This window comes from Cardiocondyla obscurior, linkage group LG09, assembly GCF_019399895.1.
Source record: "Cardiocondyla obscurior isolate alpha-2009 linkage group LG09, Cobs3.1, whole genome shotgun sequence".
Lineage (NCBI taxonomy): Eukaryota > Metazoa > Arthropoda > Insecta > Hymenoptera > Formicidae > Cardiocondyla > Cardiocondyla obscurior.
In genome coordinates, this window is record NC_091872.1 from 6,263,732 (window position 1) to 6,283,542 (window position 19,811).

Consider the following 19,811-nt stretch of genomic DNA (forward strand, 5'->3'; position numbering starts at 1 on the left):
TCTTTCTCTTTTCCCCTCTGACCTTATCATTTTTTTTTATTTCACTGTTTTTAATTTCTGTTCGATTTCCAGTTGATTATCATTTTTTTTTTTATCTGCCAATTTACGTATCTATTTAACATACACAGAGAGAGAGAGGGAACAACGCAGGACGATTATACGCCCACGACTATCTTTTTCTGACATGTAGTATGCATTCCTTTCTTTCGATTCTCGGACCGTCACTCTTTCTCTATTTGAACTCATGCGTACTATAATGCACGTCTTGTCCCTAACCTAATACAACAGAGTCGTGCTGGGCCACATCACGACGGCGGCCGTGCGCTCCGACCGGTTTGATGATTCAGGTTCATCTAGATCTAAACAACTACGAGCCCGGTCACGTAATACGCTACCCGCGATTCTCTCTCCTCACATACCTACGACAATGACATGGTACTTATGTACTTCCTCGTGAGAATAGTTTTGAAATGTCGCACGAGGAGAGTCACGGCTGGCGGATTCGGGCTCGCCTTGAACTTGATATTTGCATAAAAAAAGAGCCTCCCCTCTTGTTGACCGGAATTTACAGCTAGCTATATACAACGGCGATTGATTTAAGGCAAGTGTCTGGTCATCGTCTGGGGCGATTTTTAATTATCCACTGTGTTAATTCTATATTATTTATACATTCTATATAGCTCCTATTATATCTTAATTGTATTCGACTTCAGGTTAAAGATCATCGAATCGATCCGAGAACGTTGGTAGATTTATAAATCGTAGATCAACGTCCGTCGTAGGCTGTCGATAAGATTAAAGGGCTTTGTCGCCCTTTCTCAATACGCTCGGTCGCATTCTCGTGCTTAATGTTTGTTCGTTTCTCGCGGGGAGTCCGAGGTGGATCGGACGGTTCGTGTCGGTGGACGAGGCGCGCGGGATATAGCGAAACTTTTACCGATCTCTGGGAGACCTTCGTCTTGGTCGGGCCGACCCAGAAGGTACCGTCCAAAGGGATTCTCGGTCGAAATTTAGAAGGGTTTAATGCTCACACCATTCTACTTATTATGTCCCATTCTTCTGCGGCGCGACTCGAGAGGAGGGGACCCGTCTTAGAAATTACGGTCCTCCTCGTCCTAAGAATACAGAGACACGACGGATGTCGCCTGCACGATGCATGTCCGGTTTAGCTCGCAGTGACGAAAAGTGGAATCGGACATTAGGCACCTTTAACCCTTTAGTGGCTCCTTCGAGGCATGCTCAGTTTCAGCGTGAATCTTTTATGAGTTTCGCGGTGGTTAAAAAGCGGATCTCGTTTCGACCCTAAAATACGATGCGCGCACACGAGTGCATGCAAATTTCATTTATTTCAACTTACATTTGACTTGTTTTCTGTCTAAGCGTTTCGTGCAATCGTGTGCCTCTTTGTTCGTTATTCTTTTTAATACCTTTTTAGTATTGATTCTTTCTGCTAAATCTTGAGAGCATATAATTACAGAGACATTTTTCGTAACTTGATAATTGCATTTAATTGATTTAACATTTAACGCGGAGCGCGTATAGGGGTCGATCGGAAAAAAAAAACAAGCACGGTGCACATAGTCGGGAACGTTCCTCGCTAGATACGCCATTGCAACGAGATAGATGGATGGTTATAGCGAGTGCGTCGAAGCGGGATGCGGGGGCTGATCGATAAAAGCGGCGTCGGGTTCACAAGCCTCATTCAAGGACAAGGCCACATGATAGCAGACGCGCAACCGCGCCGCGCACTGAACCACCCCTGCCTATCGCTGGCCCAGGGCCGCATTAACGCGCCACACAGCTCTATATTTTTTCCTTTTTCTTTTTTTTTTTTTATCACGGCTAAAATATTTTTTTGGAAGACTACTCTTCCTAAAAGCATGGTCGAAAGGTTACGAGTTCTTATCTCATACGTATTGACATGGTTACCTAAATAATCGGGATAGTTATCTCCGTTTTAAAAGGCCTTGCAAAGTTGATAATTGAATTCCGTTAATAACAGTATGTGGCCGCGTCACGTTCGAGCGAACGTTCTGCTGACGAGAGAAGCGGATCTAATGGCAAAGGGTTGCGCCCGGGCTCCGGGGTCGGAAATATGCGAATCTCTCGCGCGTACGGAAGGAAGAGAGGCATCGAGTGGTGAGAAGTACGGCGAGAGAAGGAGGCGGACGAAGGGCGAAGTCTCTCGGAGGGAGACTACGTTGCGTGGTCTGGCGTGTGGGGTCGTATCGCGGACAAGCCAGTCGCTTTTATATACAGGCGCACCGGATAGCACGCCGGCACATCGGACGCTATAGGTCGAGAGCGTGCACGCTTTTGCTTGCCGGCGGCTATAGGCTGACCGTAGGGACGGGAAAGAGAGGCCGAAAGAGCGAGAGAGCGAGGAAATTGGATCGGAAGAGAGGGAGAACGGCGGGGCACGATATAGAAAGAGATGACGGCGCCCGCCGCGCTTATGCACCGCTGAATCCTCTACGGCCGGCACAGTGCACACTCTCACTTTCGCCGGGGCCGATGACGGTTCTCGGCGTCTCGGTATCGTCGGCCTAGTCGTTGCCGGAGCGTCGTGCATCAGCGGTCTCGCGCATACGTAATCCGCTGCGCGCGTGTATATTCCCGTATTTCCGTCCGTACGTCCCAGTCTGACTGGCCGGGATCGGACTAGACCAGCCGTCGCGCAGCCACGTAATTAAATCACGGCCGTCGACGTGACCACGCGACTTAGAGAAGTCAGGCGCATTGTTTTGACAGCGTGATTACCGTGACTCGTGAGGGGTTGACGCACTCGCGCCTTTGTGCCACCGACGGAGCGTAGACGGTGAAGGCGATACACGCGTCTCTTTCGCTTTAGCGCGCACGAGGGTGAGAGACACGGGAGGGAGGGGGGGGATAGCGAGTGGGGTGGAGTGACGCGCCGGGAGGGAACGAGAAAGTGGTGGGTGCGTGGGTGGTAGAAGAGAGGGGAAGGACTCTCGCGAGGGACGACGCGCGTGCCGAAGACTGTTGTTTTCGGCGTACGGCTAAGAGACGTTCATTCATACGATCGACAGCTCCGAAACGCGCCTCCGCTCCGCTTAGCTTCGCCTCGCGTCTCTCAAGCTCTCGCACGCGGAAAGCGTTGTCGCGAACGAGAGTTCCCTCCAGCCGGACACCTGCCACGCGCCGCCACTATGAGACATTGACCGTGACACTCGGCGGGAGTGAGTGCGCGCGAGAGAGACGGTATATCGGTCCAGGCGAAGTCGCCGACCGACGACGTGAAACGATGACAGGCCGTATATCGCCCGAGAAAGTGTTATCTACGTACAATTCGCAACCTCCGCAAACTTGAAAGTACGTCGAATAAATAATTCGCGTAACGAAAAAGTATGATCAACGATTTTCTCGAATCTGAAATATTACTCGACCGAGCCGATAAGAGGGGGGGACATACGTTCGGATAGTGATTAATCTCGAGGGTTCTTCAAATCGGATTATTAACTGGTGGGCGTAGCGAAGAGGCGCGTAAAGTGCACCGCCGGTGGAACGTGAAAAAGGAACTTAAATATTCAAGTGCCGAGATGAGAACAGTTCGCAACGCGTCGCGTTAGGTAGGGATGCCTTTTTAAGACTCGCTGACTAATCTAAACAAGACACGTAACGTGACTTCGGTGAATCTTACTTGACGTGTTACGTGAGTGAAGTGGACCGTACCGAGTCTAGTCCCCGACAAGTGTTGTCTTTCGCGTGATCCTCGTGTAACCCGCGACAACGCGGGTTTCCCGTAACGAAGGTGGCTCACACGGCCAGAGACAGGGCCGCCGAACTGCAGGCGGAAGTGCGCAGCGCCATAAGGGTGTTACATGGCTGGTGCCCCCGGCCACCACCGCAGGGGCACGCGCGGGGCGAAACGGTGCTGATGTCACCGCAGTCTCAAATACGCGGTAATCACGGAAGAAATAGCGGTCCGCCTCCGCAGCCACCCGCGACAGTCGTAGTCAGCTCGACCTCCAGCATGAGACCGCCGCCACCACCGCCGCCTCCGAGAGCGAGGACCTCCAACGAGAGCAAAGCTCACCACGAAGAACCCACTAGTTCTATTCCCGATCTCGGTATGTAACATAATGGTACCTCTTCCCTTTCGTCATTTTTATGCGCTTTTAATTATATCTACGTGCGAACGCCTAGGATTCGTAAAATCAAACGATTATCTTCCACCTTTAGTCTTTGTCTAAACTCCTTTTTTTTTTTTTAATTATTTAAGATATTTCGATGACTACGTGTCGACTGCATTTTTGTGGTTTTTAAACTATTTTTTTTATCTCCACTTTTGACTAATATAGAGCTCTCACATTTTTTTAATGTGTGATTTTAAATATCATCGATACTTTATTTCGCGAGTACGTTCACACTTTATTCACGGGTAATGTCTTATACAAGCAGGGCTTACGCGCTACTGTGTGGTATAAAACTAACGAGATCATCGGCCCATAAAAAGCCGTTTAGAAAAAGATAAACTTCGGGGAGATCCGGACAAAATTTGCATCTCGCGATGCAACGACGGCTATAAATTTAAGGCGTCGACTGGTCGGTTGTAGACGACAAGTTTCTTTAGCGAATCACCGTTCTCTCTTTCTTTCGTCAGACTTCGCAGAACTGTTTTATATTCCAGATGATATGACTGTATTTACGTTGGTAAGGTTCATTAACGATAATTCTTGCTAAGCACTGTTGTGTGTTTGTGGCAGTCATATAGATCAAGTGAAGAAACGAAGAAATTAGAAAAAGAAAGATAAAACGTTAAAAAAAATTTTTTTAATTAATATATATATATATATATATATATATATATATATATATATATATATATTTATATATAAGGAAATAAATATTAAACCGATAAAACAAAAAATATTTTAAAGTCGAAAAATAATTAAGGCAGTAAGGAAATAAACAGATAATAATTTTCCTTCATGGTAATTTAATCCCGGAATATGCTGATCTGTCCTCGCGAACGATCTCAAGGCTGTCTGTGGCGAAAGGATTACAAAACGTGCATATATTCTTCTATATTTCGCGTCGCCGTTGGCTGGAAGTGATTTCGATCGTGAAACAAATCGGCGCTCACATACGCGTTGATTCCGGTAAAATTTCGAGGCCGCTGGGACGTCTACGTGGATCTATGTTAATACGATGGAAACGGAAAAAGGTCTCTTTTAAAACAATCTTCTAAATATAAATTCGTCAGTGACGCAAAGGGTAGCCTTGACCGTGAGAAATATCGTAAAGTATTCCGAGAGACCGGCCCGACGCATTGTGCAGTATATCGATATTCCTATCAATACATAAAGATGCGTAATCTGTCCGACCGCGTGATAATTGTCCGAGCTGCATGCTGGAGCGGCCCAAATGTTGAATATTTCAGTATAAGAATAAAAAAAAAAAAAAAAGATTGGTTGACGCGATTTAATAAAATTAGCAATAAGATCTTTACTTCCATGAAATTCCTTACCGGCAAGAATTAACGTGTAACTTAACGGCACATTTCGTCTACAAGTGCACATATTAGTTGTGTAAACTTGTTGTCGATTCACAACAGAGACGGTTTTCCTTGTTTCTCGCTATCGATGAATCGATGGAAGGCAGATAAAACGGCGGCGGTGTCGCACAATTGTAAAAATACGTCGGGCGATCTTGAACGGGGTCACGTTTATCGCGATGATAACATTTACGATAGCAAGAAATGATTTTTGTATCCGAGCACAATCGCGGATGCGTGTGTAAAGACACTTCGATGACAGATGTCATCCACTTTTTGCAGCCATAAGCTCGCGCGTACTCGACGTGTGCTCATATTTAATTTGGAGAAAGTTAAACAATCCGTATCGTTGATCAATTTATGCGACCGGTCGGAAGTCGTCGGATCTTTATTATTTCGTTTCGAATAATTAAAAATATCGCCAAGAAAACGATAGGCTACCTCGACCGGGTTGTTTAAACGGAGGGATATCAGGTAGAAACGAAACGCATGTAGCCGCCTGCCCGTCGTTGATCCCGAGTGGGTCAAGTTATTATGTTTTAAAATAGTCTGCTTCTTATCCGAGCTCCATATTATCTCCAAACTTGAGGCCAAGGCTCAGTAACGTGACGATTCGATGTGTCATCATATTTCGACAGATATGCTGACGAAGGCAAAAGAATTTTTCCATTAATTTTTATTTTTTTATTTTTTTTTTTTTCTTCCCAAGAGAAAAACGTTTTTCTTTCGAATCTGCTACATTTAAAATATCCGTCAAAAAGATTGTTATACGAAAATAAATAAGAAAAAAAAATTAAAAAATTAAAAAAAGCAATTCCAGATTTGTTAGTGAAATATTGAGAATTATTTTACTAGACATTAATATGAAAGGGTGTGCATTCGGCTACATTCTGCAACGTGTACCATGGATGCAGACACCCTTCAGCTTAGAATTGTCTGTGTGCCGTATGTGGATGTGAGTTGACTGCGCGCACGCAAGAATGTGCGCGTCAAGTGCCCGCTACGGTATGCGCTGTGATAAGAAGGGCAAATACAGTTGGGACCTAAGGTCTCTATCCTTTTTCCGTCCCCGTAAAAGAAAACCGCGCGTGTAGATACTTCCTCGGAAACGAGTTGATACGGTGATAAAATTTCAACCGGACGTGTCACAATGAACTTGGAAAAAAAAAGCATTATCTACGATGCATTTGTATGGCTTTTATTTTATACGAAAAATTATTTCGTATATGTATCGTTAATGAAACAAACTAGTCGCGATTATTAGTTCGTCTTTAGAGATATAATTTTTAAAACGTCGTTAAATGTTTAGTCAAATTACATTTGAACTTTAGAAAAGGAATTTTTTTTTAAAGAATGCAGTTGTTCGAAAAAATTCTTACCACGGTTCTTTAATTATTTGGCAATCGTTTGCAGATGTTTTTTTTTTTTTTTTTTTTTTTTTTGAGTCAGTTTTTCCTGTTGATAACAAATTGAGAGTTTAAACAGATTTAAGCGATTACGCTTTTCAGGTGATTACGATTATATGCTGTACAGTATTTTTATTTTTTATCGTATCTTATCAGCGTATAATGACGAAATCAAACAGGAAAAGGCAGTTGTTCCAGTTTCTTTAATGTATGGCCTACGGTTATCTTTGAAAAAGACAGCTAGTATACATGCGTGTGCATTTGGCTATAATTCAGTGATTTTATATTAAAGATTTTTTATATTTAAATCTTTCGGAATTACGCCCGGGCCGAATTCCATAACAATCGTATCTGTTTAGTCGAATAAGATAAAAATGCAGACGCGACATATATTTTTGTGGAAGTACAAAATGTTATTTTATTCCCGTACCGATCCGAATGCGCCACGCGAATTATTCTTCAATTGTTTCCGATGCTATTACCGTCGTGTTGCCATATTGTTACCGTCGTTAAAGTGGATCGAAAGTGGTGGAATAAGAGTGGGCATCCGTAAGGTTCACCGTTTCGCGATGACCCTCGTTCGCTAGGCAATGTAAAGCAGGGTGGAATGACCCAGTCAGTTTGTATTCCCCCTATCCTTACGATTGCTATCGCATGCAATGTCGCACCAACGGCATCATCTTTTCCCTCCATTCGTCTTTATGCGGGGGTGCGTTTCTGGGAAAAGTAGAACTGCAGTCGAGGGGAGAGAGTTTGCGTGAGCTGCAACTCTCAGGTAATCGAGACTTTCTGGCGCGCTGGCAAACTTCCGGTGGGACTCCGCTAGGGGTGAATGTACGTGCGTCATTTCAGTAATTGCCGCCCCCATGATAATTGGTTTTCGCGTTCTCTTGCCGGTCGCGAAATCAAGAAACTAATTGCAGCGAAATTTTGCCAAATTCCTCTTTGTAATTAGCCTGGAAAACTAGTTGTAATAGTTTTTCAAGTTTAACTTCCTTCCCTCTCAAACATATTTGGTCAGAAGTATTCGCGTTTTAGTAAACGAGAAGCTTTTTCGCGGGGTTTTAAATACCGTAACATTGAAATCTCAAGTCTTTTACCTCTTCTCTTTGGGAGAGAGGAAAGAATTTTATCTGATTATTTTTGCAAATCGGTAAACGGAAATATGTCGGGATCGCAGCCACCGCGAAGGTTGAGTTCGATCATCGACCTCCTCCCCAAGTTTAAGGTCCCGAGCGATCCTGCGCGAGGGTTTATCAACATCGGCGACGGCGTAGAAAGGAGGGTAGGTGGAGTATAAAGCGGGAGATGGAAGGTGCCACCACCACGCGTTTCGCAGTGCCGATGAGACCACGCGATAACGTTTTTACCCCTTCCTCGCCTGCGTCGCCGCATTCGAGATGGTGATCGCATTGCGTCGATCGGGCACCCTTTCCACGACAACCGCCCCCGCGATTTTCTAGGAAAGGTGCCGCGCGCTTGCCGATGCCATTGCTCTGCACTGGGTGAGGGTCATTACTCCGAGCAAGGCGAGCCGGTGACCTCGGCGCCAACGCCCGCGATCGATCCAACCCCCGTCGGACAGACGGGGGTGCAATGCACTCGACGTGCGCCGCGTTTTGCGTTAACTCGTCTTGTAAGTACGCTCGCGAGGTAACCAGGAACCCCTAGCGTTCACCTTCGGTAACTACGAGAAAATTCACTCTAAGGGTTAACGTTCGATATCGGTGTTGATCGTTACTCAGTGACGCTAACAATCAATTTATTCATTATGGTGTTGATTTTAATTATATCTTGATTGCCCTTCGAAAATGAAGCAAATGTGCAATTTTATTTGTAATCGGATATTAAGATTGATCACGCATTTATCTCTCTCTTCCTCTTTTTTTTTTTTTAATATTCTTTTTCAAGAATTTAATAATTTTTTTAATTTAAAGATAATGTTAACGCGTAATTACGTTATCGAGCGCTTTGTAAGAAGCCTCGGTTTCCTTCCGGTGCTTTCAAACGAAAGTGAAAGATTATCACATCGTTACATCTGTTACGTAAAATCACTCGTATAAAAACTTTTGCGTTACGTCGGGGCTGTATTGCGTTCTCGTCTTACCGATCCCGGCAGATGCATCGTGACAGAGTTCTGTAAACACGTCGGCACACAGTTGGACCGGTGCATGAGTTGCATAAATCTATTTGTGTCGACAGAAGACGCCGGCAGGGTTACTGAAAATTTGTCGCCTGTATTTCGGTGAAAAAAAATTACGTTTACCGGGAGATTAAAATAAAAAGAAATAAAGTAAAATAAATAATAAAATTAAAAAAAAAAAAAAATTAAACGCACAGATCGAATCTTACAATTGAGAAATAAATCGCCTTCTAAATTTTTTAACTTTATGTCACTTTTTATATAATAACAGAAAAGGGGAAAAGCGTGCACACGTCTTTTCGTACCATTCATTATGCACGTGCGCGCAAGAGTCTGTTATCGATATCCGATATAATCAATCTCGATGCTTGTCACGATCTGGTCGAAAGCATATCTCAACTGTTCTACAGGAAAAGATACAGTAAATAACATATTTATCAAGACTTATTCTGTCATCGAAAGTTGAACATTAAAAATCGTTAGATCATTTTCAAGTACGATAATGAATTGTGATCGTCGTTGAATAAGATATCGCTATCTCGTATGACTCTTTATATGACTGGATTTCGATAATTACATTTAGATGCACGTGGAACGCGACTCCGTCATCGTTTGCGGGGACAGCTGATCTGCATCCCACGGTATCGCGTGTTATTTGCGAAACGATTCGAGTTTGTCATCCTGGTTCACAAAATTGAGGAAAAGGGTTTCGGACAGATGCAAATGTATCAATAGAGATAAATTCGGTCCTATGCATATTTGTATCGGAGCTCGGGGTCCAGCTGCTGCGGGATCTCGCGCACGAAGGATGTTCCGTCATTCTCGCGAGAATTTACGTAAATATCCATTGCACGGAAACCCGCCGGTGTATCGAGACTCGTCGTGGATTTTGAAAAGGGTTGACCTGACTTGACAGAACGCAGCTGCCTCGTAACTTCCTAGTTTGGGAACTCGTACATATATTTCGTAAAGTAGGATTACCGGAAGTGGCAGAATAATACTTTCAGCGACGAACATCTGTCCCGTATACTTTGAGTTATTTTATCACGTGCACATAGTACGCTAGATTAAACTATCGTTAATTGTAAGTAAAAAGAAAGGAGGCCGGGGATGTGTAAGAACAACGGTAAGACCGTCTATGAAGGAAGTCGAGTAGCAGCGGTTTCAGCAATTAATTGTACGTGAAATCATGCGAGTGCCTCGTACCAGTTAAGGGGTTAATAATGCAATTTTTAGAGCCTCGGAAGATCTGAAAGAGCATTGGCCGTAGTAAGGGGCCATGGCGGTGCATCGGCCTGCATATCAGCGGCCGACGGCGATGTGCTAGTGCGGTTATACCGCTGTCGGTGTGGCTGACAGAGCGGTGCTGTGCACGATGCAATCTGCGCCTCTCCTCCCAGGCCAGTCTCGTCCTCCTCTTGCCCTCGTCGTCGTCCCGCCCGTGCAAGGGCTGCGAGCGACACGCGAGGAGGGCGGCGGGATCGCTGGGTGAGAGTTAAGGCCGGGGGGGTGGGCGAAGGGTGGAGGGACTCTCAAGGTCCGCGTCGTGCATTGATCCTGCTCGGTCACGGACCCGACTTCTCTCTCTTTTCTCCCTGTCTCACGACGACTATTTCCTCCTCTCTTCCGTCTACTTCCCCGTCTGCATCCTCTTTTTCCCTCTTTCTTCCCTCTCGTGCATGTTAGCTCATTCTTTCCCTTTTCGTTCCTTCTCATTTTCTCTCGTTCTTACTCTCGTGCTCTCTCTCTCTTCCTTCCTTCCTTACTCCACGACCATTGCCGAACCCTTTCGAAAGGAATACGGCTTGTCTTCCGACTGGCAGGGCTCCGCTTTCGTGCCCGAAGATCTTTGTTTTCGGCTCTTGTATCTAAACTGTTTGCTTGTTTGAAAAAAATTCTCAAATTTTGTCAAAATGTACTGAATTGTCTCCGATAAAGAGAAAGAAAAAAAAAAGTGTGCTTCCTGAGTGATATAACTTCTGTCAAATTAACGAAGAGACTTTTTATCATTCGTTCTTTGCAAAAAAAAAAAGTTAATTATCCCAATAATGCAGTTGGCATATTACAGATATTTTACGGACACATCACAATACTTAATTTTTGCATTTTAATAATATTATCATAATTTTTATTTATTAATTTGTTTTTTAGTTTTCTGTTGCACAAAACGAAATAAGCTCAAAAGTCATGTATTGAGTTAAAATTATTCGATGCATTATAATAGCCTGCGATCGCTCACTTGCTGTCAAGCTGAACATTACATGTCGAGGTGTGCAAAAAGAATTGCATGATACAAGAACGCGATTATGTCCGAAAGAGTCCTGTTGCGATAACTACGCGGGTAAACGAACCCGGTTCTTCTTACGTTCTCATTTCGCTTTATCTGTATACAGGGTGATCAAGAAGTCATATTATCAAATAGTACGCAACGTTAAAATGTGCACAGCTATACATAAAATAATATAAAATTATATTTGTATACATATTATTTTAAAAGATTAAGCGACGGTATCTGAAACAGTTCGTGATAACGAATATGAAACGGAATATTTAATTAGCAACAAGTTTCTTTTACTTTTTTTTTTTTTTAATTAATAGCATTAATTATATTGATAATTATATATACTACTTTAATTAGAACGTACTCTTTTATGTTTAAATCTTAGCTTCTTGGCGGGATTTAATGTGACGGTAGACGCTCGGATTTGAGAAGTCCTTGGTTGAATGTGACGTGAGGAAAGATTCGAGATTCCGAGAGATGTTCAAGGTTACACAATCTCGAGGGATAGTTACCAAGGAAACGGTTGTGTTTATCGGTCCCGACCTTGGCTACGCTCGCGCAACCACCCCCGTCGACCAAAGGAGGTGGATCATCCCTTGCTCTCCCTTTAGTTAGGCAGCTAGAACGTCTTCCCTCACAAAAAATTATCTCTTCTCGATGGAGGGCTGATAATGCGATTAGGGCCAGATTAATAATTCGAGGACATAAAATATACGTAGTACAAGGAAGAAAAAGGCACCTAAATTTATTAGCTTTTATTTCGTATTAGTAAAAAAAAATGAAAAAGAGTGAGAAATTTAGCAAACAATTTTTGTGTAAGAAATCGATTTGTTTCATCTTTTCCAGTCTTTTTTATGATTTACTTGAAAACGTTTGGGCCTGTCGTTAGTTGAGAATTTTATCTCTCAGGAATGAAATTCAAGGACATTTAATGAATAGATTAGAAACGCGTGAAAATATATTTTTATGTTAGGTACTCTGTAACTACCGTTAACTCCGTTTTTTAGCTTGGAGTTAAATTTTTTTATGGTTTTAACCCGTCTATTCAAATTTGAAAGGAAAATATGTTTTGTGAAATAAAATTCTATAGCGAGTATAAATCTTTTTCACTTGTTGATGGTCGGAAAAAAAAAAGAAACACTGAAATTTCCGGCAGTACAATAAAAATATTACACTCTATTAGACGCAATTCTGTTCTATTTACTCGTTAAAACTAAATTTCTAGATTTTTTTTTCATTCATTGTACGGATCAAAACCTTGAAATTCAACGAGAGGTACGATAGCACAAAATGTGCGCGATCACGATGATCAACGTAAAAAGGGTTCCGAATTTACGAAATAATACGTTTGAAAAGGTACCTACGAGAGTTTACCTGAATCTTCGGCAGCTGGATCTTGCATCGAAGTACTCGCGCATCCTCTTCGGATAAAACGGCCGAAACCTTCACGGATCTCCTCTCCGGGGCTTTTTATTCTTTTCCGGAAAAGAGGAAATACGAAAGGGGTTATAGGTTTATTTTTACGGCACAATACGAACGTAACCGTCATCGAGGCGTTCTGAGCTCATATCTCTATTCCCACCTTCATTGATCGCGTGGAAACTCGATACGTTCGATGCTCGAGGGGATTTTTTTGTCGATCTTACTTCGTCAAACTAATAACTGGATCAACCTGTCACGTTACAAAAATTTACAGAGCTTCGATAGAAGGAAAAAGTGTAAACGGCGTGGACTCGTAAATTAGATTCAATGTTTCGGAATAAATCGAGGTCAGCACAATCTTCTGTAGCGAATCGGAGAGTCATAGCCCAGTAATGCTATTTAAGTGTCGAATTATTCGACCTTTTTTTTTTTTTTTAGGATTGATTTACGAGCATGTTAAATTAGGTGTGTAAAAATACCACGGCAGTTTTATGTAATTATTTAATTGTCTTTATTATTTTTATTTTTTCAATAAAAGTTGCGTGGTCTGATTTCAATATTCTCAATTAATATTGTCAATATTAAACTTTCGGCAGATAGTAGCCTTTCATATACAAGGGAAAGAAAAATAAAATAAGCATAAAATGAGAGAAAGGACAAAAAAATAAAAAAGAAAAAAAAATAGAAAGGAACGAAATGCCGCGAGCGGAGGAGGCAAGACGAGCTACAAAAGTGCAATGCTCGAGCAAGGTTCGCGCGATGCCACTGACCCATTAATACATATAGAGCCCGACTGCACGTCGCAATTTGCATCGCCATTTGAATTGCTGAGACTCTTTGTAGCGATATAATACGACGGCGTTTTTGGTAATGAACGATCGGCAATATGCATCGCCACGCTTATGTATATTGAATGTCGTTTGTCACCCCTACGCATGCCGCTCGTTTTGTAGGCCATCTCCGATCGACCGATTCAAACTGCGAAAGGATCTCGGTGTATCGATTAATTTTCATATATTTAATACGTTCGCATTTCCGGTGTCTAATTTAGATTAGAGTCGTTCCATTCGTAGAGAAATGATTAGTATTCATGATGGACCTTGGAGCCTTTGCGATTATTAAATTGTAATCGAGAACTCGGATTTGTCCTCGAGCGTTCGCGTCGGCGTTTAGTTGGGTAACAGCCGATCGAGCAAGAGATTGCAAAAAGTATAAGCGAGAAAGGGAAAGAAGCGAGAGAGAGAGAGAGAGAGAGAAAGGGGGAAGGAGGAGGCGAACGATAGAAGGCTGCACGAGTCGTTGAAGGTCCTCGACCTACGTTGTTAAGGACAGAGACCCCATCTAGGGACACGAGACGCCCTTTTGCTTGCTTTTCCACTTTTGCATATACTTATACACAGTTTTGCAAAATTTCGTCAAATATTAAATTTTATGTATCTATTTTATTTTAATAACAGCGCGTTTTTATAAGCTGTGATTCTTACTATTGTGCAAAATTAATTTTATTTATATGCAATTTTAATTGTACATATTTTGTTTAATTTTTAATCTTGATTCGACAGAAAATAATTTTCTTTCGGTTTACTACTTATTAATTCGCGCTCTGAATGCATTATTATTGCATTAAAGCTTGTAATACCGCAGTAGCGACATTTACTATCAGGAAACTCAAAAGGGTTAAAACGAATCGATCACTCGACGAAGGTACCGTAGGGTCTTCGACCTCTTGTCGTGCGGTGAAGGTCCGCGGATAACCTACTCCTTGGTTACTGCACCCGATGTCGGTGACCGGGACGTCGATCCCTCAGAAGAGGCGAAAGACCTCCGTGGACTACTCGGGACCGCGAAATAGAGGACTACGACATTCGCGCGGTGTAATACATCGATAAAAAGGAACGCGTCCCGTGACACTTTTGGATGAAATTAATAATTTGCGCCGAAATTCGCGGAAGGTATCGGTCTTAATAAATTAAGGCATTCTTGAATTTTGAATGAAATCAGCGTCAACTTTTTCTCCTCATTTAATCGAATTTTAGAAAATTGATTAAAATTATTATTTCAAATCAATTTTAATCCATAAACTTCCTACCCGTTTAAAGATTTTGAAAAGTACTTCGGGTGTAGCTTGCCAATCTATACAGTCGACGATTCTAATTAGGAGAAAGAAAGGAAAGAAGTCTATTCTTCGCTTGTAATATTTCTATGATAAGTGTCAAAGCCGAAGGGGAAAAAAAAATGCTCGCGAATTCGCTGTACTTTCCGCGATATGCCCTTCGATTCTCATTCAAGGTCCACAACGGGGGTGCAGTGAACATCGGCTTTTCGGGGTTTCCATAGCGACCGCCACTAAACTACCCTTGCAACGCCCACCCGAGGGCTGCGTTTCTACTTTCCACCCTCTGTCTCGGCCGATCGAAAGCTATCGCGCTTGCAATCGTCCTAAAAGAAAACGATATAGATCCCGCAACAAGACTACTTATCAGAATTGAAAATTAATTATTTTTTATATTAAAATTTTTTTATTTTAATTATAAAGTTATAAAATTCACCTCTTAAGAAAAATATTTTGCGTTGAAAAGAAAAAAGAAATAAAAAAGTTCTTATACTCGCATAATTTTATGTACACATATAGAAATTTATGAAATAATTTGCGTATAACTCAACATATTTTTAGACCTAGATAAGAAGCTAGAATTATTTTCGTAACAGTAGATAAGACGACACCACTCGCCACGTGATTTTTAACATTTGAATATCAAATAAAACTTCAATTTAATACATGTTGACTCGTAAGATGAATTAGGAACGTAAATGAGCCAGTCAATCGAGCGTTCTCACGCGGCTGCTTGAATGTTGCACTTTATCGATTGGAAGGTATACACGCGTTGCTATGACTACGCGAATACACCGTAAAACTACCTTCGGCCCTTGCAACATTCGCCCTTGTGTGATACGCGGCTTTTATAGGACGGTTTACGATGCATATATATACTTGCGTCGCGCGGCTGCACCGACAGAACGAAGGGCCCTGACAATGAACAAAGACGTGGGTGCAGACGTACATTGCCTTTAGCCGGAAGAACGTCGTCAAACCCCGTAGTCAACCCCCTTCTGTTTTAATGTCACTTGAAATAATGTATTCCGCACGTATATGCATTGTACGCCCTTCATACGTGCGCAGATAATTATCCCAAATTATATATTGTACATAATAGAAAATAAAAAAATATAATAATTTTTTTTAAATATTTTTAACATTTATTTAAAGAAACGATATTGTCGGTACCGCCGTGATTAACACTTCCACTTTCCAGACATCGAGCGAAGCAATCTTATTTTTTTCTCGAATCAAACTTTTGGTCCCTCGCGACGTGCGAGGCAAGGGTCGGTTGACTTCCCGTCGGCGTCCCTAAGCATCTTCGGAACAAAGACAATTCCTAATTCGATTGCGACGCTTTGTTCCATTCGACGACACGCGTAAGGTTCGCTTTGATTTTTTTTTTGTTTTTTTTTTTGTAGTTTCTCGGTTACGTTATTCTTATTCCCGCTAAACAATTAAGGCAAATAAAGAAGGTGGCTGAAGTATAATAGGTAGATGATATCGCTATTAGAGTGGAAATGAGTTTCTTCCGGCATGGCGGTGTTTCGAAAGCGTTATCGCCATGTGGCGAGTTTTCGCCGATTGGCAAGGATACCGGAAGAGAGAGGGCATCGGGATTCCGGGGCTGATTGCGCGGGACAAGGTCGTCGTTACCCTGACAACGGTATAGTCGGCGGCACGTGCTGTGCCTTGGTTCCTCCTCGTCTACTGACCCGGAAATGTGCGCGCGCGACGATCACTTCGGACGTTCTCCTGGGATTTAGGTTACTGTCACGAGTTAGATAAGAAGTGGCGTAGATAAAATATTGAAAATATTCAATCGATTTACTCGTCTCTCGAATTTACTGATATCGCCACCGTGACGGGGGGAGAACGTATCGCAATATCGGGCCGGAAGCATACGGAAAACTCGAGCCCCTATTCTTGCAAGCATAAGATATTAATTCGTATACACTCGAGTAAAATGGAAAAGAGATTTAAGAAAGGGATTTGCGTTTATTTCGCCAAGGGTTGCTCGGTAATGAAACGACGTATAATCGATCAAACTGTTTCTAAAAAGAAGTACCTGAAGCGAGAGTCTGCTTTTTTCTTTTTTTGCACTTTAATGATAAAATAAAAAAATTTTATTTGCCACGGTGTGATTTATAAATTTGATTAACGTATATTGAAGAATTATAATAAAGCAAGTAGTATAATCCTGAGAAAAGAATTTGTTTCAAGGGAATAATCGATTAAAAAAAAGAAATAAAAAAAAAAATAAACGTTGTCAAGCAAAATGCGAAGTGAGAACACCTCCCTGGAATAACTTGTGAGGTTGTAGTCAATCTCTTTCTTTGTTTTTGGCCCCCACGTGTCGCGCAATATTTCGGTCTGGGGCAGCGACGTTTCGGGGACAAAGAAGTCTCCTCGCTGATGTATAGCCGTTCGAAAGCCCGGAATTCGGCGAGCTCGGTGAAGGCTAAATGGGGTGAAGGTCTCCGGGGTTGGGAATCGCGCCGGGGACTTTAGGGGCGGTTAGTGGAGAGGAAGATCGAACTTGGTCGAGAAGGGGGTCGGGAGTAGCAGCAGCGGCGCGTCCTCGAACTCTGAGCCTCGAGCTCTCGCGCCTCGCTTTCAGAAGCCTACATCTATTTGCGAATACGCTGGAGCCGGCAATACTTTGTTATCTTGCCGCGTCATATCGTGAAATAAATTTTAAAGCAGCTCTCGAATAGAGCCGAGGAACGTGTCCTCTCTTAAAAAAAACGAGAGAGAAGCGGTGGGCTCGTTTGTGACTGCGTCGACGTATTACATTACAATTAAATGAATAACCGCTGATTGCGAACGATGATTCCATAGTGCGACGTCAGAGCTTTACAGAGATGTCCCTAACCTACAGCAAGCGGTATCGTAGTTACAATTCCATGCAGATATAGTTTCCCCCCTTTGCAGCATTCAACGCTTGTCGCAAGATGGTAGCGTTACACGGTTTTACCGATGTGTTTGTAGGAAACTGCGTTCTAACTCTCTTCTCTCATTCTCTCTCAACCGCCCTCCTGTTACAAAATGCAAAAATAATGCATTCTTTACAATAACAGCCACAATTTTCATATCTCTATTTATAAAATTATTTACGATTAAGTAACAATTTTTTAATATAATTTTTCTTTTTTTTTTTTGTTTCAGGTAAGTTTGTGATGACTTCTTTTTGCCTTTAAAGAAAGGCTCGCATTCAAGCGATGACCGTTGCCGCTAAAGGCGTTAATAAAAGTAAGTTTAGAATACGGAAGAATATACGCTGTCCCATAACTTAACTTAATTCTTATTTTCTCGTAAAAATTGACGTGATTATGAATAATTTGCCGCGCATACGCGCTTTGCCTGGCGATCGCGAATACCGAATCTGCGAGAACGTTAAGGGTCGTTCGTAGCTAAAATGAGACTCGCACACGCGTGCAGCGTAGCGCACCACGCAATTTGCGGCAATGCAATTGTGCAATGTGCTTTTGCAGTAAGGATACTTAATCCGACCGTCTATCCTCTCACTTCGTCAACAATACGGAAAGAGTTTGCGGCGCGGCGGGTGCATTGACCTGGCGCGAAAGAAATGATTGCGACTCGCTAATAACGCTCCCCGGAGAGAATTGTATGGAGTGTAATTACATAGAATCAATAGAATAGATCCCGATAAGGATAAATTAAATCTTTTCGAAGAGGTTTCGATAGATTAATTCTATTTTCGAAATAAACGCTATCTTTAATCTCTCTCGCCTAAGTAGAACAATTTAATTCGACGATCTGAAGAACCGTCCTGGAAAGCAAGTTAATGAAATAAAAATGTAACAAATTAACTTCTTATCGTTTGCGGAAAAAAAAAACGTGATAGCGTATTATCGTTTATAATAAAAAAAAAAAATAAAATATAAAACTACGGGTTTTTAATTAATTATTAAATTGATAGTATATAATTTAGGAAAAGGTGCGTGTATGTGATTAGTTTCTAAATTGTCACGTTCGCGCGACTGATAAAGAACAAAGCGCGTGTAAAATCAGACTAAAGTCAGTCGGGTAGGTAACTTCTATATCGAGCAGATTACTGCTTCAACGGGTCGGTTGAACGAATAGGTGGCAGTACAGTTCAGACCACAGAAAGGGAAGAAAACGCTTGAGAAGCTTTGCCAGATCGCTCTGTTTTACAATACATCCGATAGAGTCTGCTAGCGTCGTATCGCTGAGCGACATCTGCTTTTCGGCACGTATACTGACTGTTCAAACGCTAAACATTTTGTACAGCAACAGGTTTCACGTGTACATAATCGACAAACTCATATGATGACGAAACTGAAAACGTTTCGCTATCAAATGAGTTTGTCGGTTATGCTGGTAATTATAATCGACATAGTAATCGTACACGATATAGAAAAAAAGAAGAAAAGAGTAATTTAAGTAAGTTCCAGTTTGACTGAACATAGAGTTTCTATTCGACACAAGTCTTACACTCGCGTCGTATTTAGCTCGAGTTTAAAGTATTTTATTTTATTTTATTTTATGTTTTTTGCAATTTTACATTATGGTTCAACAGCGAAGATTGTTTTCTGTGGCGGCAACCACTCGCGTTTTAACGTCTTTATTATTTCGATTGGATAGTCTAAACGGCACGCTTCGGACTTCGGTGTGAAGTTTCCCTTTCTTTTCAATCACTCGCGCTAACACGCTCGCAGGCACTACTAATGCAACTTCTTCAAATGGTATTCAGTTAATAACGTGAAAGTTGGCCGTAAAGCGGCGATAGAATTTTCACTTTGCGATTTCCTTTTTACCCCTTTCTCCTTTTTTTTTTATTTCTTTTATTTTTTTTTTATTTCCAAGCACAAGACGGCATATGTGTGCATTCCGATAAAACATTTAGGTTTATGTTACATTATCGAGACACGTGCCTGGTGATCTCGCAAACAAGTCTC

General features: G+C 42.1%; 1 protein-coding gene across 2 annotated transcripts in view; it reads left to right on the top strand.

Moving 5' to 3' along the window:
• The first annotated feature begins 3,071 nt into the window (after nucleotides 1-3,071).
• The window catches only part of E75 (ecdysone-induced protein 75), an 81,088-nt gene continuing 64,348 nt past the window's right edge, over nucleotides 3,072-19,811 (top strand). Inside the window, exon 1 of one of the 2 annotated variants that reach the window (XM_070661940.1) lies at nucleotides 3,072-4,091. In XM_070661940.1, the coding sequence (XP_070518041.1) occupies nucleotides 3,899-4,091 (193 nt within the window). In that variant the 5' untranslated portion in view covers nucleotides 3,072-3,898. Of the gene's footprint in view, nucleotides 4,092-18,074; nucleotides 18,121-19,811 lie in introns of those variants that run through there. The other variant, XM_070661942.1, reaches the window with a different exon arrangement.